This window comes from Hemitrygon akajei, chromosome 23 (assembly GCF_048418815.1).
Source record: "Hemitrygon akajei chromosome 23, sHemAka1.3, whole genome shotgun sequence".
NCBI lineage: Eukaryota > Metazoa > Chordata > Chondrichthyes > Myliobatiformes > Dasyatidae > Hemitrygon > Hemitrygon akajei.
Window position 1 is genome coordinate 32,818,506 of NC_133146.1, and position 19,055 is coordinate 32,837,560.

At 40.3% G+C, this 19,055-nt stretch overlaps 1 protein-coding gene across 4 annotated transcripts in view; it reads right to left on the reverse strand.

The window, feature by feature from the left end:
• asah2 (N-acylsphingosine amidohydrolase 2) overlaps positions 1–19,055 on the reverse strand; it is an 89,878-nt gene that overhangs the window by 16,691 nt on the left and 54,132 nt on the right. For all 4 annotated transcript variants that reach the window (XM_073027336.1, XM_073027337.1, XM_073027338.1 and 1 more), the window contains 5 exons: positions 18,578–18,676; positions 13,971–14,066; positions 11,502–11,654; positions 6,724–6,783; positions 3,357–3,445 (listed from right to left, as the gene is read on the reverse strand). In XM_073027336.1, coding sequence (XP_072883437.1) covers positions 3,357–3,445; positions 6,724–6,783; positions 11,502–11,654; positions 13,971–14,066; positions 18,578–18,676 — 497 coding nt within the window. The remainder of the gene's footprint in view (positions 1–3,356; positions 3,446–6,723; positions 6,784–11,501; positions 11,655–13,970; positions 14,067–18,577; positions 18,677–19,055) is intronic.

Genomic DNA, 19,055 nt, shown 5'->3' on the forward strand with positions numbered 1-19,055 from the left:
ATCTTCTTTAATTGCAGTTTACCGACTCCATGTCGTTATTTTAGCGCTGCGTGTAGCACACCGCTACAATATCACTATTTTCTAGCAGGCATTCACTGTAAAATCCTTTCCAATAATTCTAACACAGTGGAGCTCTTCCTAACATTTGTTATTTGACTTCTTTTTACTCATCTTGCACAAAAGTTAAGTTGAAATAGTAATTAGTTGGCGTTCATCATCTATACTTAGGTAGGAGGTACATGGAAGTGAAGAAAGGCTTTTAGAAAGTGCACTGGGATGTGGATAGTTCAGGAAAAGCATTTCCCATGGTGCCAATGTAGGCTGATTAACTGCGGATTGAAAACCATTAAACCTGAACTACTTCAGACAGGTAACAAACTTCAGGTGGCAATTACACAGGTAGAATTATGTGTTGTTGGTCAGAGTTGATTGTGAAACTATTCTACAAATAATCCCTGTGATGGCGAATTCTGAGATTCGAAAGAAATACTTTTATGCTAATGTACTGATCTGACAGATTGGGTTACAGTTGTTGCAATACTGCATGAACCATTTTGTCATTATGTTATAACCGAATGAAATCTTAACAAAATAACGATGCAATGCTTAGACTGGAGTAGAGCTGCTTGCACATTGGAGGTAGCATTATTGAGTGATTGATAGATTGTGGGAATTGTCTAATGCTATAAGTAAACTGGTTTCAAAACCAATCAATAAGAAGATGCACTGGCTTACTTTTGTGTTTGAATGGATTCAAAGTACAAGTGACTGGCACAGGAAATATTGTTTCCACTTGGAATGAAATATATATATATATATTTGATCTTTTAATGAAAAGTTGCTGTTATCTGAAGTTCCCAGTTGATTTAACTGAATGCCTGATGGGGGGCTTGGGATTATTTTCCTCACAGACATGCTCCAAATGACATTTTGCTTCAGTTCTGTTTTGAAAGTTACAAGCAAGACAATTGGTTGATATGAGCAAAGTTTAGCAGCAAAGTGAAAAGGATTGAAACTCTTGACTTGCTCCGTCTCATCCAGTCATTGCTGGATCTCACAAGCTCAGAAAAAAATGCAGTTCAGCAACAATATAAGGAATATCTCAGATCATAGGGAGTCAGACCTGTAAGTAATAACTTGGTGGAAATTTCCTTTAATAATCACAAGATCTAAACCATTATTAACGGGTCCATTGTTCATTTTCAGTTTTGCACTATTTGACAATCAACCATGCAGCTAATGTTGTTTAGGCTTGCATCAGAACAGCTATTCAAACATTAACGAACAGGAGTTGCTGTAAGCTTTCAGCTACGTAGAGACATGCCTGTCCACTGTGGGTTCATCAAAGGTGAACTATGTGGTCAATTGCAGTGCAAGTCAGCTTCCTCTGCCTGATGCAAATTCAGTCCTGGACTTGTGAAAACATTCAATTCTCACCCCAGAAACCTGATTATTGAATGACAGCTCAAACTCTTTTTTTGACAGATAACCATTCAGGTTAATAGATAAATTATCTTGAAAGCCCAAGGAGCACAAAGCTTAATAATTCTGCTGCTGATGTAGAGTCAAGTTGTGAATGTCCATTTCAGAGCTAGCTATGGCAAGATAATTCCCAGGCAGGGAGCAGCACGTGAGATAGATTTGAAGGGCTCACTTCACATGAAATATCTACATTGGCCTGCAATGACTCATATAAACCATAGCACCAGCATGTCCACTGATGGAGGACAGGACAGAATGATTGTGAGGGAGCCTGTAATCAATACTGGTCAGAACACCAGGAGAAAGAAGAATGTGAGGAAGAGCAGAACAAAATAGGAGTGGGTGAATAAGATCATAAGGACCAATCTGACTTTCTACTGAAACTTTTAGTGTAGTGATTCACAAGATTGGCATCTCATGGAAGCCTCAGGAGGAATTGGGATATTTGTTTAGCTAATGGCGCAGGCTGGCATTTACTCCCCTGGGTTAGGAACTGGAGAATCACCTGCACCCACGGATGAGGAACTAGAGATTTGAGATTCCATATTCAATAATGAAAAGATCAGATGAATTGAGAGTCCACATATGAGGAGGAGCAGCTAATAAGATTGGGATCCCACACCATTGGGAAGGAATAGTGGATTAAGATCCCACCCCTGTGGATGAAGATCTAAACATTTGGGATCTCATACAACATTTTTGGATAAAGAACTAGAGGCTTGGGATTCCACACCATGTAAGAGAACAAGAGACTTTAGATCCCACACCCATGGATGAAAACCTAAAGGCATGATATCGCACAGCAATGAATGAGTACTCGGGGTCCCACACCTGTGGATAAAACTAGTAATTTGGGCTTACCCTCATGCTGCAGGAGGCCGAATAATGAAGACCATGATTTTGTGTGGAATCAAGGAATGAGCTGTTCCAGTGTAGATAATCTTTATTTAAAGCTTGATTAATGCATTGGGCTTCAAGGCAGATCTTTTTCAATGCATCATCATGACTTTGTCAATTGATCAACTTGGTATTGCGATCTACTGAAGACCTGCCATTACAATCTTTCCTCTTCTCCCAAATCCTCTTGCCCTTCAACTGTTCTCAGCTAAACTCAGTGGTGACTTCATTAAGTACACCTGCACACCTGCTTGTTAATGCAAGTCTCTAATCAGCCAATTATGTGGTAGCAACTCAATTCATAAAAGCATGTAGACATGGTCAAGAGGTTCATGTGTTGTTTAGACCAAATAGAGAAGAAATGTGATCCAAGTGACAATGACCATGGAATGATTGTTGGTGGCAGATGAGGTGGTTCGAGTATCTCAGAAACTGCTGAAACCTGGGATTTTCATGCACAACGGTCTCTAGAATTTACAGAGAATGGTGTGGGCAAAAATAGTGAGTGTGGCAGTTCTGTGGGTGAAAACGGCTCGTTAATGAGGGTAGTCAGAGGAGAATTGCCAGACTGGTTCAAGCTGACAGGAAGGTGACAGTAGCTCAAATAACCCCATGTTACAACAGTGGTTTGCAGAAGAACACCACTGAATGCACAACGAGTTGAACTTTGCAGTGGATGAGCTGCAGCAGTAGTGGACCACACCAAGTTCCACTGAATTCCGAAGTGAACACTGAGTGTAAATGTATGTTTTATCCCATTCACGACTTCTCCTTGTCCTGAAAGTAACCCAGCTTCTAGGTATGCTACTCAATCTACTATACATTTCCAGTATTTTAAAGCTTTCATTCTTTCTTTAAAGGCTTTTTTGACTCAAACCCCCACAATTGTGTGGAAACCTTTGGATAACGTGTCAAAATATCTAATTCTAATGGCAGCCTGGATGCCAATAATAACAAATGATAAAAAAAAGACATACCTGGTATCCCAGGAAGCATCATTATACATCACAGTCCAATCACCAGTCACATTGTCATATCTCTCAACTGTTAGAAATGTTCCTCCAGCCTAAAAGAGATGTAACATAACATAAATATGAAAAAATATTAAAGCAAAGTTTGGGAATCAGTTTGATGTTAAATCTAAATGACAGTGGAATCCTAATCATTCATGATGCCATTCTAGATCATCTCCAGCACATGATTGGAGATCATGCAGCAATTGGTGTCTAATCAGCTAATACACAAAATGTTAAAGGAGTCTAGACCAGCTCTTGATAGAAATTGCTAATTTAATCAATAAAGGAAGTTTATACACTTTTACAAATCTAGCTAACACGCAAAGGTGATGTCTTTCTAACTGGTTTGTTTGGGAACTTTCTATCCCAAAACAACGATGGCTAGCAGAAACAATCCTTAAAACAACGATAGCATTAATGGAACAATCATTGTTTATGGTCTAAAGCCATAGGTCTGTCCATATGTATCTGACTGGAGTTTAATTCCACCATCAAGCACAGTTTGACTTTAGCCTTATAAGCTGTACAAACTTTCTGGTTACCTATCTTTTGTAAAAATATTACAATATGGCAGAGGGTTCTGATTGCAAGATACTGATCAATGATTTAGTGCTAATGTCTGGGTATAATAATCCCTATTCCATTTTATTGTTGCTGAATGCACAAGGTTGCACTGTGCCATTGAAGTCTAAGCAGAAGAAAGCTGGTACAATGACATATCCATTCATCATGATATGTTTTATAGCCATGCTCATGGTTAAAATAACTCAGAAAGATGTAGAATGGATTTCCAAACAGAGCACTGCAGACAAAACTAGTTAATAAGTGGAAAGTTAAGGTGGGGGGTAATGTAGCTCTTTCTGCTTGAATGGAATTAAGTTAACTGAATGGTCTGTCAGATCAATACATAATTCTATACTTTTTTCCAGGGTTGGATCATGGTTCTTTATTGATGAGCGGGTAGGTGGTATAGGGTTGCAGGATGTGGATGTTATACCCTGCAGTGGTGGGTTGTTTAATGGATGTTTAGTGTAAGGTCCATTCTCTTAGTTGTTTCAGTAAGTGGGCTAATATTGACTTGTAACTCAGCCTTTGAATGCACACGGACGGACGCACCTGAACAAGAAGTAGGTTTAACAGATTCCCATTTGTCTTGCAGATTAGCTCCTCTCCAGCAGGAGGTTTGTTGGAAACATCAGGCAGTGTTGAACCAAGGGATGAGAAAAGTACTGGGAAGTGATGCAGCCATGCTTCAAACCTGCTTTGCATGGAGATTGAGTCTGTGGTGGACACAATGTTTAATATCTTGGCATGCATGCCATTCTGAAGGAGATACAGAATGAAGCCGAATTTCTGTGGACTGGGTCAACAGTTTTTGTAAGAGGATAAAGTAAGGTTATGCTGAGGCTAAGTGCTTCTTCCCTTTTGGAATTATTGTTTGATTATGTCCACTGTGTTTCATAATGGTCAGAATCTAGACTGTGATTTAGAGGGAGGCTCTGGGAGAAAATGATTGAAGGGGATAGCAGTGATGATTTTCCCAGCATGGACCCCACCGTTGTTACCCATGCAGATTGGTCTCCTTTCCTGAATTTGGTTATGGTGCGCCTGATGTTCTAGCACAATACTTCTATGAACTAACCCTTGAAGTGTAAATTGACACAGCATAATCTCCCTAAAGTGAGGGTATTCATAGCTACTTATATCAGATGGGGCTTGAAGTCTTCACTTAAGCTCAGCACTCTTGAAAGTGCACATTCACTATCATCACAGACACAGAAGGCTGAGGGGCAGTGGCTGGACCACAGTCACATTTGTAGAGTTCTTCAGAATCTTCCTCTGATTGCTCATGTTGCAGGAGCTACATCTCAATGAGATCAGACATTGATAAGAAACTTCATCATCACCTTCAGGACAAAGACTCAGAAAAACTCATGGTCCACTAAGAAGCTCATATCGCTACTCTTCTGTTCGATTCACAGATACGGACTACCTACAGTAAGCATCTCACAGCAAGGAAGGGGAATCATGTCAGCACAATTCTCCAAGCTCAACACCAAGCTCTGAGGTCCAACTTACTTTCAGATTCCTGAAACAGGCACTCCTCTGAGTTCCTTGACCAACATATTAAAAAGAAGGCAGAGGACTTTGTCGTGATAAATATAATACATCCCCGATAGATATTTGGAATCCCTACAATAGAACTGTTCGAAATGGACCAGCAGCATTGGTGATGACAATGGGCAAAATCTGCATTAATGGTGGAAAATATGAACTGTTCCCAAAACTGCACACTCATCCGTCCCATCAAGCAGAATATGCCCTACCTTTGGTAGACTCTGTAGGACCCACCAGCTACTCCTGAACCTACAGAATTGGAGTGGGAGCAGGTCATCCGAGACCCTGAGGGACAGGCTCGGAAGAACTAGCTCAAAAGTTAAAAGGTTGGAGTGATGCAAGGATCTTGGAGTGTGTGCCACAGATCCCAAGGCAGATAGAAGAGTTAGCAATGGAGAAAACAGGGCATTCTTCCATGGGCAGGGAAAAAGAAAGCAAGAATTTTATGCCAGAACTGTATAAACACACACACACACACACACACACACACACACACACACACACACACACACACACACACACACACACACACACACACACACACACACACACACACACACACACACACACACACACACACACACCATATAGAGTTTAGCTTACTACATTACATTAAGGATGCCATCACCTCAGAAAGAGCTTTTCCAAGAGTTTGCCAGGACTAGGTAATGTAAGCTGGATGTGGTTACTTCCTTTGAAACAGGAGAGACTGAGGGGAGATTTAACTATGTCATTTAAAGTTATAAAGGTCCTAAATATGGAGAACTATTTTGCTTAAGAGAGGCCATTACTAGTGATCTTAGTTGCTATGGGAAGGATGAGATTTCATTTACGCCTAAAATCAATAGCATCAAGAATTTACATATTTAAAAGAGGTACAATTACAATCCCATTGCTTTTAGGGGCAGAAACACCCAGTGCATTGTTAAGTATTTAGATATGCTCTAGGTGCTACAAATCAGAGAGCTATGGGGAGAGTTGGAATGTGGGATTAGACTGAATAAATCTTCGGCATGCACAGGTCTGGTCAGCAAAATGGCCATTATGATCTATGTCCAGTTTTCATCCAGTCTGAAAACGCACTAGTTGAAACCTGCCTACAGTACAAGATGACCAGCCAAAAACTATGACCCAAATCACCATGACTGGCAACCACTAAAAACACATGGCCTGTAAAGTCTCAGCAAATCCATTTGATTGAATGACTTACCAAAAGAGCAACTGAGTTCCTGGGATTCCCACTGATAAATGTCACTTCTGCGATATCTCCCTATGACAAATATAGGAATTGCACGTGACATATACAATCAGAGTTAATCACTGCATCAAGAAATACAGGTTTTATAAAGCAACTTGGAATATGGTTTGGAGTATAAAGTAAGCATATTTGTAACTCCTATCAACCAGCATGTATTTAGGACTTTGAATGGGGAAGGAAATCAGAGCACATAGAGGAGGTACAAGCAATTACAGGGAGAACAAGCAAACTCCACACAGACAGCAGTGAAAGTTAGAACATAAATTGTCACAGCTGTGAGGCAGCAATGATTGATATCAGTGAATTCAGAGTGACGGAAATAAATGAAATAAATGACATTCAGAAATAAGCTGGGATTGAAATATTGCTATTAAATTGTTATTAATAATTCAATTCAAGTCACAAGCAAACCATTTGTTGTAAAAAATAATTTTGTACATTTAAAATATGAGAAAACTTTAATATAAATTTTCAATGTTTTTCAACTGCAATTTCTGTAAACTAAATGACACATGAAACAGAACTGTTTTACAGCAGGTAACAAACTAGCCCAAAGGTATGATTCAATGCTCAGCACTAATCTCTTCCTTTCATCATATTTTTCAGTTGATTTTCTTCATTTATAGAATGTGTGTGCCATGGTAAGACCACAAGATTATAAGATACAGGAGCAGAATTAGGCCATTTGGCCCATCAAGTCTGCTTTGCCGTTCCATCGTGGCTGATCCAATTTTCCTCTCAGCCCCAGTCTCCTGCCTTCTCCCCATCATGCCTGACCAATCAATAATCTATCAACCTCTGCCTTCAATATACATAAAGACTTGGCCTCTACCCAAGCCTGTGGCAACAAATTCCACAGATTCACCACTCTCTGGCCAAAGAAATTCTTTCTCATCTCCATTCTAAAAGGACACCCCTTTATTCTGAGGCTGTGTTCTCTGGTCTTAGACTCTCCCATCATAGGAAACATTCTCTCCACATCCACTCTGTCAAGGCCTTTCACCATTCAAGAGATTTCAATTAGATCAATTCTGTATTCTAGTGAATACAGGCCCAGAGCCATCAAACGTTCTTCATATGTCAAACCATTCAATCCTGGAATCATTTTTGTGAACATCCTTTGAACCCCCTCCAGTTTCAGCACATCCTTTCTAAGATATGGGACCCAAAATTCTTACAATACTCCAAGTGAGGCCTCATCAGTGCTTTATAAGTTCCCAACATTACAGTCTTGCTTTTATATTCTAGTCCTCTTGAAATGAATGCTAACATTGCATTTGCCTTCCTCACCACCGACTCAACGTTTAGGGAATCCATGATCATACACTTAGCAACACTGTATTTTATCTGCCACTTCTTTGCCCATTCTCCTGATCTGTCCAAGTCCTTCTGTAACCTCTCTACTTCCTCAGAACTACCTGTCCCTCCACCTATCTTCACATTGTCTGCAAACTTTGCAACAAAGCCACCACCAGTCACCAGCAGCCAACCAGAAAAGGCTCCATTTTTCCCACTCTTTGCCTCCTATTAATCAGCCACTGCTAGAATCTTTCCTGTAATACCATGGCTCATAGCTTGTTAAGCAGTCTCATGTGAGGCACCTTGTCAAAAACTTTCTGAATATCCAAGTACACAACACTAACTGATTCTTCTTTGTCCATCCTGCTTGTTATTTCCTCAAAGATTTCCAACACATTTGTCAGGCAAGATTTCCTTTGAGGAAACCATACTGACTATGGCTTATTTTATCATGTGCCTCCAAGTACCCTGAAACCACATCCTTAATAATCAACTCCAACATTTTCCCAACCACAGATGTCAGACTAATTGGCCTGTAGTTTCCTTTCTTCTGCCCCTCTCCCTTCTTGAAGAGTGGAGTAATATTTGCAATTTTCCAGTCTTCTAGAACCATTCCTGAAACTAGTGATTCTTGAAAGATCATTACTAATGCCTCCAGAATCTCTTCAGCTACTTCTTTCAGAACCCTGGGGTGTGCACCATCTGGTCCAGGTGACTTATCTACCTTCGGAACTTTCAGTTTTCAAGAACCTTCTCCCTAGTAATGGTAACTTCACACATTTCATGACCCCGACACCTGAAACTTCCACCATGCTGCTAGCCACTTCTACAGTGAAGATTAATGCAAAAAACTTACTCAGTTTGTATTTTTCTTGTCTCCCATTGCTACCTCTCACGTGGTCTGATAACCTCTCTTGCCTCTCTTTTAGATTTTATGTATCTGAAGAAGCTTTTGGTTTTCTCTTTAATATCATTGGCTAGCTTACATTTTTATTCCATCTTTACCTTCTTAATGATGTTTTAGTTGCCTTCTGTTTGTTTTTAAAAACTTCCAAATCCTCTAACTTCCACAAAATTTTTGCTCTATTATATGCCCTCTCTTTGGCTTTTATGTTGGCTTTGACTTCTCTGCTTAGCCATGGTTCTGTCATCTTGCCTTTAGAGTACTTCTTCCTCTTTGGAATATATATATATATATATATCCTGTGCCTTCCGGATAGCTTCCAGAACTTCCAGTCATTGCTGCTCTGCTGTCATCCCTGCCAGTGTTCTTTTGCAGTCAATTCTGGCCAACTCTTCTCTCTTGCATCTGTAATTCCCTTTGCTCTACTGTAATATTGATACATCTGACTTTCGCTTCTCCTTCTCAAATTTCAGGCTGAATTCGATCACTTTCCCCTAAGGGTTCTTTTACCTTAAGCTCTAATCAATTCCAGCACAACACCCAATCCAAAATAGCTGATCCCTTAGTGGACTCATCCACAAGCTGCTCTAAAAAGCCATCTTGTAGGCATTCTAGAAATTGTTGGGACCCAGAACCAACCTGATTTTCCCAATCTACCTGTATATTGAAATCCCTTATTATTATTGTAACATTGACCTTTTGGCATGACAAAGGTAGACTCATTATTAACACGAGTGAATCTGCTGATGCTGGAAATAAATAAAAACACAAAATGCTGGCAGAACTCAGCAGGCCAGACAGCATCTATGGGAGGAGGGAGCGATGACATTTCAGGCCGAAACCCTTCATCAGGAGGGTGATGAAGGGTTTCGGCCTGAAACATCATCACTACCTCCTCCCACAGATGCTGTCTGGCCTGCTGAGTTCTGCCAGCATTTTGTGTTTTTAGACTCATTGTTTCCAGTTTTCATTACCTATCCCCACGATGGTGAGTCACTGGACTTTCATATTGATGGAGGATAGGGAGGTCTAATACTTAAACCAGCGATGACAAAAGGGCATGGAGATGATCTCAGTTCAGTATAGTCCATGACTTAGAGAAGACTGTTAAGATAGTTGCTCCAATGTACCTGCTGCTTTGCATTCAGAGTCTTTGTTGATACAGGATGGTTCACCCAGTTTGATCCTTAGGTCAGAGGCTTTGCTACGATATTTCAGAAGACAGTAACAAGTCAACCACAAGGGACTTGGGTCATTAGGACTTTGTGACCAGAGAGTTGTTCCAGCTCACTCAATTCTTTTGGAAATTCAAATTATTTAGTTAACTAAATTTAATTTTCCCCACTTAGTGCTTAAACGTAATACTGATTTTCACTCCATACCCCAAGGGTACTCGTCCATCAATTTAAACTTTATGTCACCATACCCAATATGACTGTGTTTCTCCAAGAGTCTTGCAAGGAGCAGTGTTAAAGATCGTGTGCTCAACGATGACTTAGATCAAATCAAGGCAGCACCTGAATTCAAGAAGACACGTCTATCCCTAATTATGTGATAGGTAAAATGCCCTGCCTGAGATGTTCCTGAGATATACTCAGTGTTGCTTTTCATTGTCTTGTTTAGAATGGCTGAAAAACATGTCCCTTGTTTAAATTTCATATAAATTAGAAAACACCAAGTAGGAGCAGGAGTAGCTCATCTCACCTGCTCTTCTATTCATCAAAATTGGGCCCAATCTTTCGCTTCAACTCCATTTTATTCACTAACCCCAAATCCCAATTTCACTAACACTCAGAAAACTACTAATCTCTGTTTTGAATGAATTCAGTGATGGAGCCTCTACAGTTCTCCAGGGCAGAGAATTGCAAAGATCCACCACCCTGTGTGTGGAGAAGAATGTCCTATCTGTTACCTGAGCTCTTGGCACAAATCTCCTCTTTATATACACCATGATTTTTAAAAAAAGTTTCGTTGAAATTACTCCTCATTCTTCTAAACTCTAAAGAACACAGAACCAAGTCTATTCAATCTCTCTTTGTGTGGCCAACCTGCCATACCTGGAAGCAATCCATATGACTGGTCAATGAAAGTGACATCAAATTCAATCCAGATTTCTCCCCAGTTTGGATTAACTCAGTTCAACTGAGATAAAGAATTATTGATATACTAGATGACCGATGGTTTTTATACCAGAATGTTTCACAGTCTGAGTTGCTAACACTGTCAAAGACTGTAAAGAAAATTAAGAGGAAGTTTATAGAAATGGGGATTCAATTGAATAATATGAAGGATATGATTCTAATTCAAATGGAAATAAGTATTGCTGCCTTCTCAGCAAATTATGATCCATAGATCAGGATAAAGCAATTTAAAAACAAATTCTCTAGTCAACGTTCTTGAAATTTTCTCCAATTCAGAAAAGCTGTCAGTAATTTCAAGAATAAATCAATTGGTAATCATTCCTAAAGTCCATAAGAAAACAAATTATCTATAAAGTCAGAAACATGGATCAATAATATTAACTTACCGGTTTATATAATGCTTGTACATCTATAAGCACATCACCAAATGATGTATTAGTTGGCTTTTTATCAACGGGATTAGGAAGCAGTAATGAGACCAGAAGTTTGTCTGGGTAATTGGGTGGTTCCGGTCCTTGAGGCAACTTGTCAACAGAATTCTGGGGCATTAGAAAATGTTTACTGGTTACCACAGCTCGATTATTAACAGCACATTACACAGACAAAGAAACAAAATGTGCTTGTCGCTGCCACAATCAACCTATTTGTTATCATTCTATCAGAGATATTCCCAATGCTCAAACAAACCCTCCACCATCTTCTCTGCTATTGAAAACTAACTTCTTGACTCTCTGTCCCAGTTCTGACAATGGGGTTCAGACTTGTGACATCAAGTGCTCTATTTCCTCACATGCTGCCTGACCTGCTCAATGCTTCCTATATTTTCTGGCAATAAAAAATGCAAAGGTGTGGTTCTGAAAATAACAGCAAGTTGAATCAAGTATTGTGACACTATCACCTGTAGTTTAACACACTGAAAGTGCTGGAGGAACTCGGAAGGTCAGGAATAAACAGTTGATATCCTAATGAGGGTGTCAGCCCTTAACTTTGACTGTTTATTTCCCTCCGTTGATGCTGTCTGACCTGCTGAGCTCCTCCAGCATTTTGTGTGTGTTGCTCTGGATTTCCAGCAACTGTAGAATCTCTTGTGTTTATTACCTATAGTTTAGAATAAAGAAATTAAAAACCATTTTATTTGTCAATATTCTAGCATTTTTTTCCAAACTAGAGACAGGAGCATCTATAGCATTTTCAGGCCCTCCAGTGGTCAGGGATGACCATCAATGTAGTATCCCAGCTATCTTCATGAATCACAAGCCATTACGCAAGCTAGGGCAGTATAATATAGAGAGCAAGCTAAAGTTAATCAACAATGAGGTGTGAAACCGAATTTTTAAAAAATGACATCACGTCAAGTGTAAATAAGGTGGAAAATAATTAAATCTGATGCTCCACATTTGAGTCACCTTCCTAACTGAAAGGCTGGATCTGTATCAGTTTTCCCTGATTATTATAGGGAAATTACTATTTTAAAGAAGTTGAGACACTTCACCTGTGACTCTGTTGGTCGTCTACTCTATCCAGTGCTCCCAGCTCCCTCTGGTGCTTCTCCTCCTTCCCTTTCTCCTACAGTCCACTGTCCTCTCCTATCTAATTCCGTCTTCTTCAACCCTTTACCTCTTCCACTTATCACCATCCAGCTTCTTACTTCAACCCCCTCACCTACCCACCATCCCCTTCAGCTGACTTCATCTATCACCTGCCAGCTTGTTTTCCTTCAGCTCCCCCAACTTCTTATGCTGGCTTCTTTGCTTTTCCATTCCGGTCCCAATGAACCATCTCAGCCTGAAATATTGACTGACCTACCGAGTTTCTCCAGCATTTTGCATATGTTGCTCTGGATTTCCAGCATCTGCAGAATCTCTTATGATTTAAATAATAGTGTCCCAGTTAGATTGATGAGAGTTTGTACTATGTATACAGAAAGAGCTGTTCCAATTCTATTGACCTTTGCTTTGTATTTGACTAAATTTACTAAATTAAGTCCAACACCATGTGACACAAAATTGATTATACTTAAAATGTCTTCCGGGTGAGCGAATGCTAGTATCTTCAATCGCAATGCTAGCATACCTACTGCTGGGTCCAATAATGACCAATTATTGCAGATTTGCCCAAATCAACAACAAATAGTGGAACTGGAGCTGACATTTGTAATAAAGTGTGGACACAAGAGTCAGCAGATACTCTAACGTAAAACATTATATGTAAAGGCAGAGCGAGGCTTAATCAATGTGGATTGTAGATTTGGTCTCTAATTCAGTTTTTATGACGTGTTCTAATTTTAGTTCTGGTTCTACTCGCTCTTTTTGTGTTATTACTTTTTGGGTGAATTTTGAATCAGGGCAGCCTGCAGGTAATAAACACTGATCTGAACTGTACCAAAATATGCCTTCTGTGTCTTATATTCTGTTTTTGCTCCTTTTTTTTTACCATTTTCTTTTTGCTCTGGGAGGAGGTGGGGTTTGATGTTTTTCTTTGAATGAATTGGTTCCATGGTTCTTCTTTGTTTTGTGACTGTCTGTGGGGAACACAAATTTCAGGGTTGTATATTGTGTGTATACTTTGATAGTAAATGCATTTTGGATTTTGATCTTTGAACAATAAAAAAAAACACTGCTGGGGGAATTCAGCGGGTCAGGCAGCATCTCTGGAGGCAGTTCACAAAGGTAATTTGCAATAGAAATGGGTTTAATGAAATGATTGGATATATATTATGGTCTTCAATGTAGAATGACTTCTGCATGGAACAGGATGTAAAGCCTTTAAAAGAAACTAGAACATTCTTATTTCATAGGCAGTTTTGTAATCATCATGGGTTAAAGAACTGAGAAGTAAAAAGTTTCAGCACTAACCTCAGCTATTGCCTTAGCCAAGCCTTTAAACAATTGTATGTAAGCTGACAGAGTGTGCGGACCATATATCGTTGATGCACCCTCATAACGTTGAACCTGGTGAAGAAACAAGTAACAATATCCAGTGAGGTAGTAGTTTCAAGAATAAGCTGCTGATTCTCCTGTTACCCTTCATCCCTAGGTTACATTGGAAAGCTCAGTGTTCTTCAGATATTGGATCCCAAGTCTCATTCAAACATCTATTGAGTACCTGAGGTATTTCAGAAAAAGATTAGAACCCGTAACAATACATACAAATGCCAATGGCTGTTTCAGGTACAGGCTCTAACCCTTTGCTCATGGACTCAGAGTTCATTGAGTCATAGGATGACGCAGAGCAGCGAAGAAGCAGGCCCTTAGGCCCATAAGGTCCATGCCAACCACATCATCCTCCCTGCTAGCCCCAGGTGCCCACATTCAGCCCATAACCCCCCAAGCCCTTCCCCACCATGCACCTATCCAAATTCCTCTTCAATGTTGTAAATGTACCTGCCTCAAACATTTCACCTGGCAATTCATTCCAGGTACTCACTACCCTTGTGTAAGGAAGATACCTCTCAGGTCTCTTTTAAATCTAGGCTCTCTTATCTTGTATCCATGCCCACTAGTTTTGGACTCCCCAAGTCTGTGGAAAAGACTAAGATCATCCACCTTATCCTCACCCTTCCTCATTTTATAAGCTTCCCTAAGACCACCACTCAATTTCTTATGCTCCAAGGAATAAACAGGAAGAAATTGGAGAGGAAGTGCAATGTAGGTAGACAATAAGTTGCAAGCCCAAATTTATTGTGAGGTCAAGAGTCCTTTGTATCGTATTGGAGAACTGTTCAATAGTCTTATAAGAGTGGGGTAGAGGCTGTCCTTGAGCCTGGTGGTAGGTCCTTTCAGGAATTTGTATCTTCTGCCGAGCATGGAAGCAGGACCTTTATCCCATCCAGCTTCTACAAACCATTAAGCAAGAATTTACATTTTTCTTTAAATTTTGTTTTACTCAGAGGTACAGCACAGTTACTGGCCCTTCTGGCCCAACGAATCTACACCGCCCATTTGCACCCATGTGACCAACTAACCGACTAGCCCGTATGTTTTTCGAGTGTGCAAAGAAACTGGAGCAGCTGGAGGAAACCCATGTGATTATGGGGAGAATGTGGAATTAAACTCAGGTCACTATCACTGTAATAGCATTACATTACCTGCTATGCTATGTGCTACCTCATTATGTCATCGTACTCTTCCTAAATTCTCCTTCCCCCAACCCATTTCTACTATTCATCTAAAAACAAAGGAGTATTTTGCCATGGTCAATTGACTTTTGGAAGGTAGAAGGAAACGGCAGTTCCCAGGTCATAAGGAGAACATACAAGCTTTACATAGACAGCACTGTAGATCATCATTGAAATGGATCACTGGAGCTAAGAGACAGCAGTTCTAATACTGACTTTACTGAACTGTATATGATACACTTCTGATATGAAACCATGTTGGACAAAAGGGCTCCTAATTTACACCTTAATATCAGATCGAATTTCTTGGCTGTAATCCCACCAGCAATGCAAATAAACGTTTCAAAATTTTGCAAAAACTCATCCTTAGCATGAAGATAAGGCTGAAGCCATAACCCCATCACAGAAATTCACATCAGAACAGTGGCTGGAGAAACTTACTTGGAGAAATGTAATTCAAAGTATGGATATGTTAACGGGCAAAGAGGTTTATTTAGGGATGCCATTTAGGCCAGTGATTCATCTGTGAAGGCATGAAGAGAGCCTTTGCAATCTGATTACAGAATTGTAATTTATAAAAGAGTACAATCCACTTCAGACTGATTGTGGTGAACTAGATATACCTGTCTGACTGCTCCTGTGGCTCCTCCCACAGACCCTGCTGACTGCTCCTGTGGCTCCTCCCACAGACCCCTGTATAAAGGCGACTGTGGGCTGCTGCTCTCCCTCATTTTCCCCAGGATGTAGTGCTGTTTATTCTTCCAGTCAATAAAAGCCGATATCTCGCTTCCTAAGTCTCAGCGTGAGTTATTGATGGTGCATCACTGATGCCACTAATAATAAAGTAAAAGGTCAGACCACGTAAAGGCATGATCTACGAGTCTTCTCCGACTAGGCCTCAAAGTGCAGATTCCAGCCTCTCTGCTAGTTTGTGGTTAGCCACCAGATGGAGCACTGTGCTAAAGCAATCCTTCCTGCGGCGCAGTACAGAGTTCAGGAACGTAAGGGATGGGACGATAAAGAGATAATTGACGGACTGCAGGGTCCTCTGACTGAGGAATTTTAGACCATTGACGTAGATTGACAAAATTGTTTAAAAGAGTAAAGTTAATAATTTAATGAATTATGGACATTATGAACCCTGCCTGTAGTCCCCATCCACTGTCCTCACTTCCTGTGCGTCCGTGACCAATCTAGATGTCCACATTACCAACCCTGACACATCCAGAGAGGAAGGTCAGGCCACAGGTGTGGTAGCATTTTGAGGCTCCAGTCAGAATGCTGAGCATCAAATGTCTTATAGTTGGATGTATTTTTAAAAAGTGTTCTTAGAGATTTAAGTGTTTTCGAGTTTAAAACAGTTAATAAAAACTTAGCTAAAAGCACATTCAAACATAACAAATAATAAAAAAAAACACATTAAGATAAAGTAAAATAAATAAATGCCTCAGTTTTTCACTTTATTGGTGTTCAGTGAGTGGAGATGCCATTCCTACACTCACTCTTTCTGGTACAAAGCTGAGAGTAGAGTTTGTCAAGACCCTCTCCTCAGACAGTCACTGGTTGCAATACTGAGTCTTGTGGTGGAATACAGAGTCAGATGCTTCTGGCATTCAACACGTCTCCGATTTCCACCTGCCACTGAGCACACACGAAAGGCCAAGGGGTGCCGAGGCAGCCTCAGCTAATTGTCAGTAGCTCCCCTTGGAACCACTACTTCTGGTTATAAATGCAGGAAATGGCAATGTCTGCAAGCTGAATTGACAGTGACATCAGTTTTAACGTGCATTTAGTTTCACATTCAATAGCCTCCTAAGCCCGAAACGGATTTCCTACAGAGTCCTATTCAAAGAGAATCCCATTCGTCCAGAGGTGACAATCACAGACTGGATCTGTGCAAAAGCCCATAATTTGAGCTTCCTTTTCCCTCTTAGATGAAAAAAAACCCTTCAGGAATTAGTCATAGATCTAAATCCATACTGAAAATCCATAGCTTAAGAGGCTTCACCTTGAAGTAAACTGCTGACATTAAGTGCCTCAGCAGCTGGTGAACAGACTGCAGGGAGTATTTTCAGCCATTATTCCCTAAGAGTATTTTGCAGAACATTATACACCCTTGTAACATTCTTTCAATATTTCTACAAACCCTAATGAATAAAGCATGAGTAGAAGCAGAAATTAGTCACTTGGACCTCGAGCTTGCTCTATCATTCAAGAAGGCTGACTCAATTAAGTGCTGTCCATTTTCCTAACATTCCCAAAAAAAACTCTGATTCCCACAATACATGAAAATCTAATGATCACAACCTTAAATGTACCCCACATTATCATCCCTAGCCCTTCATCATAGAGAATTCAAGAGATAGACAATCTTCAACCCATTGCTGTCTGTGGGAGCTTGCTGTGCATAAATTGAACACCATGTTACAACAATAACTACACTTCAAGAGCACTTCATTGGCTTTGACATGCTTTGGGCTGGAACATAGAAATCTACAGCAAATTACAGGCCCTTCAGCCCTCAATGTTGTGCCAACCTTGTAACCTACTCTAGAAACTGCCTAGAATTACCTTAGGGCATAGCCTATTTTTCTAAGCTCGATGTACCTATCTAAGAGTCTCTTAAAAGACCCTGTTGTATCTGCCTCTACCAGTGTTGCCGGCAGTGTATTCAAGGCACCCACCACTCTCTGTGTGATAAAGCTACTCCTGACATCCCCTCCTTACCTGCTTCCAAGCACCTTATAACTATGCCTCTCGTGTTAGCCATTTCAGCTCTGGGAAAAAGCCTCTGGATATCCACACAATCAATGCCTCTCATCATCTTAAACACTTCTATCAGATCACCTCTCATCTTCCGTCACTCGAAGGAGAAAAGGCCAAGTTCACTCAACCTATTCTCATAAGGCATGCTCTCCAATCCAGGCGAGACCCTTGTAAATCTCCTCTGCACTCTCTCTACAGTATCCACATCCTTCCTGTAGTGAGGTGACCAGAACTGAGCACAATATTCCAAGTGGGAGATGACCTGAAGTTGCAAAGGACACCCTGGAGACGAGAGCCTGCTTTTCTCCCAGTGAGCCAATTGGCACATCATTCAGTTCTGGTGAAAGATGAGCTACCAGCTGACCCACAGGTCCCTCATATTCTGGAATCGATAAGGTCCTCACTGCCAGAACCAGAACCCAGCTAAGTCCTGACCAATTCAGAGCTGCAGTCAATTTAAGACAGCTTGGAAGGGAAAAGAATAGCCAAATCACAGAACTCCATTGGTATCAATTACATTTTGATAAATGTCACTATATCTAACATTAAACTGTCTTGTAAGATGAAGCTTTTAATTACCTGATATTCTTCATATGTTGTGATATAATGTGTGTAAACATTACACAGCCCAGCAACAACAACATCAACATCTTTCAAAGTCCCAGTGGATTCAAGTTCCTGTGGTGGACAAAGGCAAGCATTTCAAATAAGCACCACACTATAATACAACTATTTTCACCACAAAATTTGAGCATGAAAATCTACTAATAGTAGTGCCATTTCAGGTGATTTCTATGATAGGTTATACTAAATATTTTCATGGAGATTTTTAATTTATTTTCTAAGCATTCTTGGTAAGACCAGCACTTACTGTCCCTTGGTATTGTTGAACTGCCATCTTGAACCACTGTAGCCCATCTAGTGAAGGCTTCTGCCTCAAAACTGCTGGGTTGGGGGATACATCAAAGGAACAACAATATGCTGGAAGTCCAGATATTGATTGAATCCACACTAGAAGAAATCAACCCATATATCTGGCAGTCCAGAGTAACACACA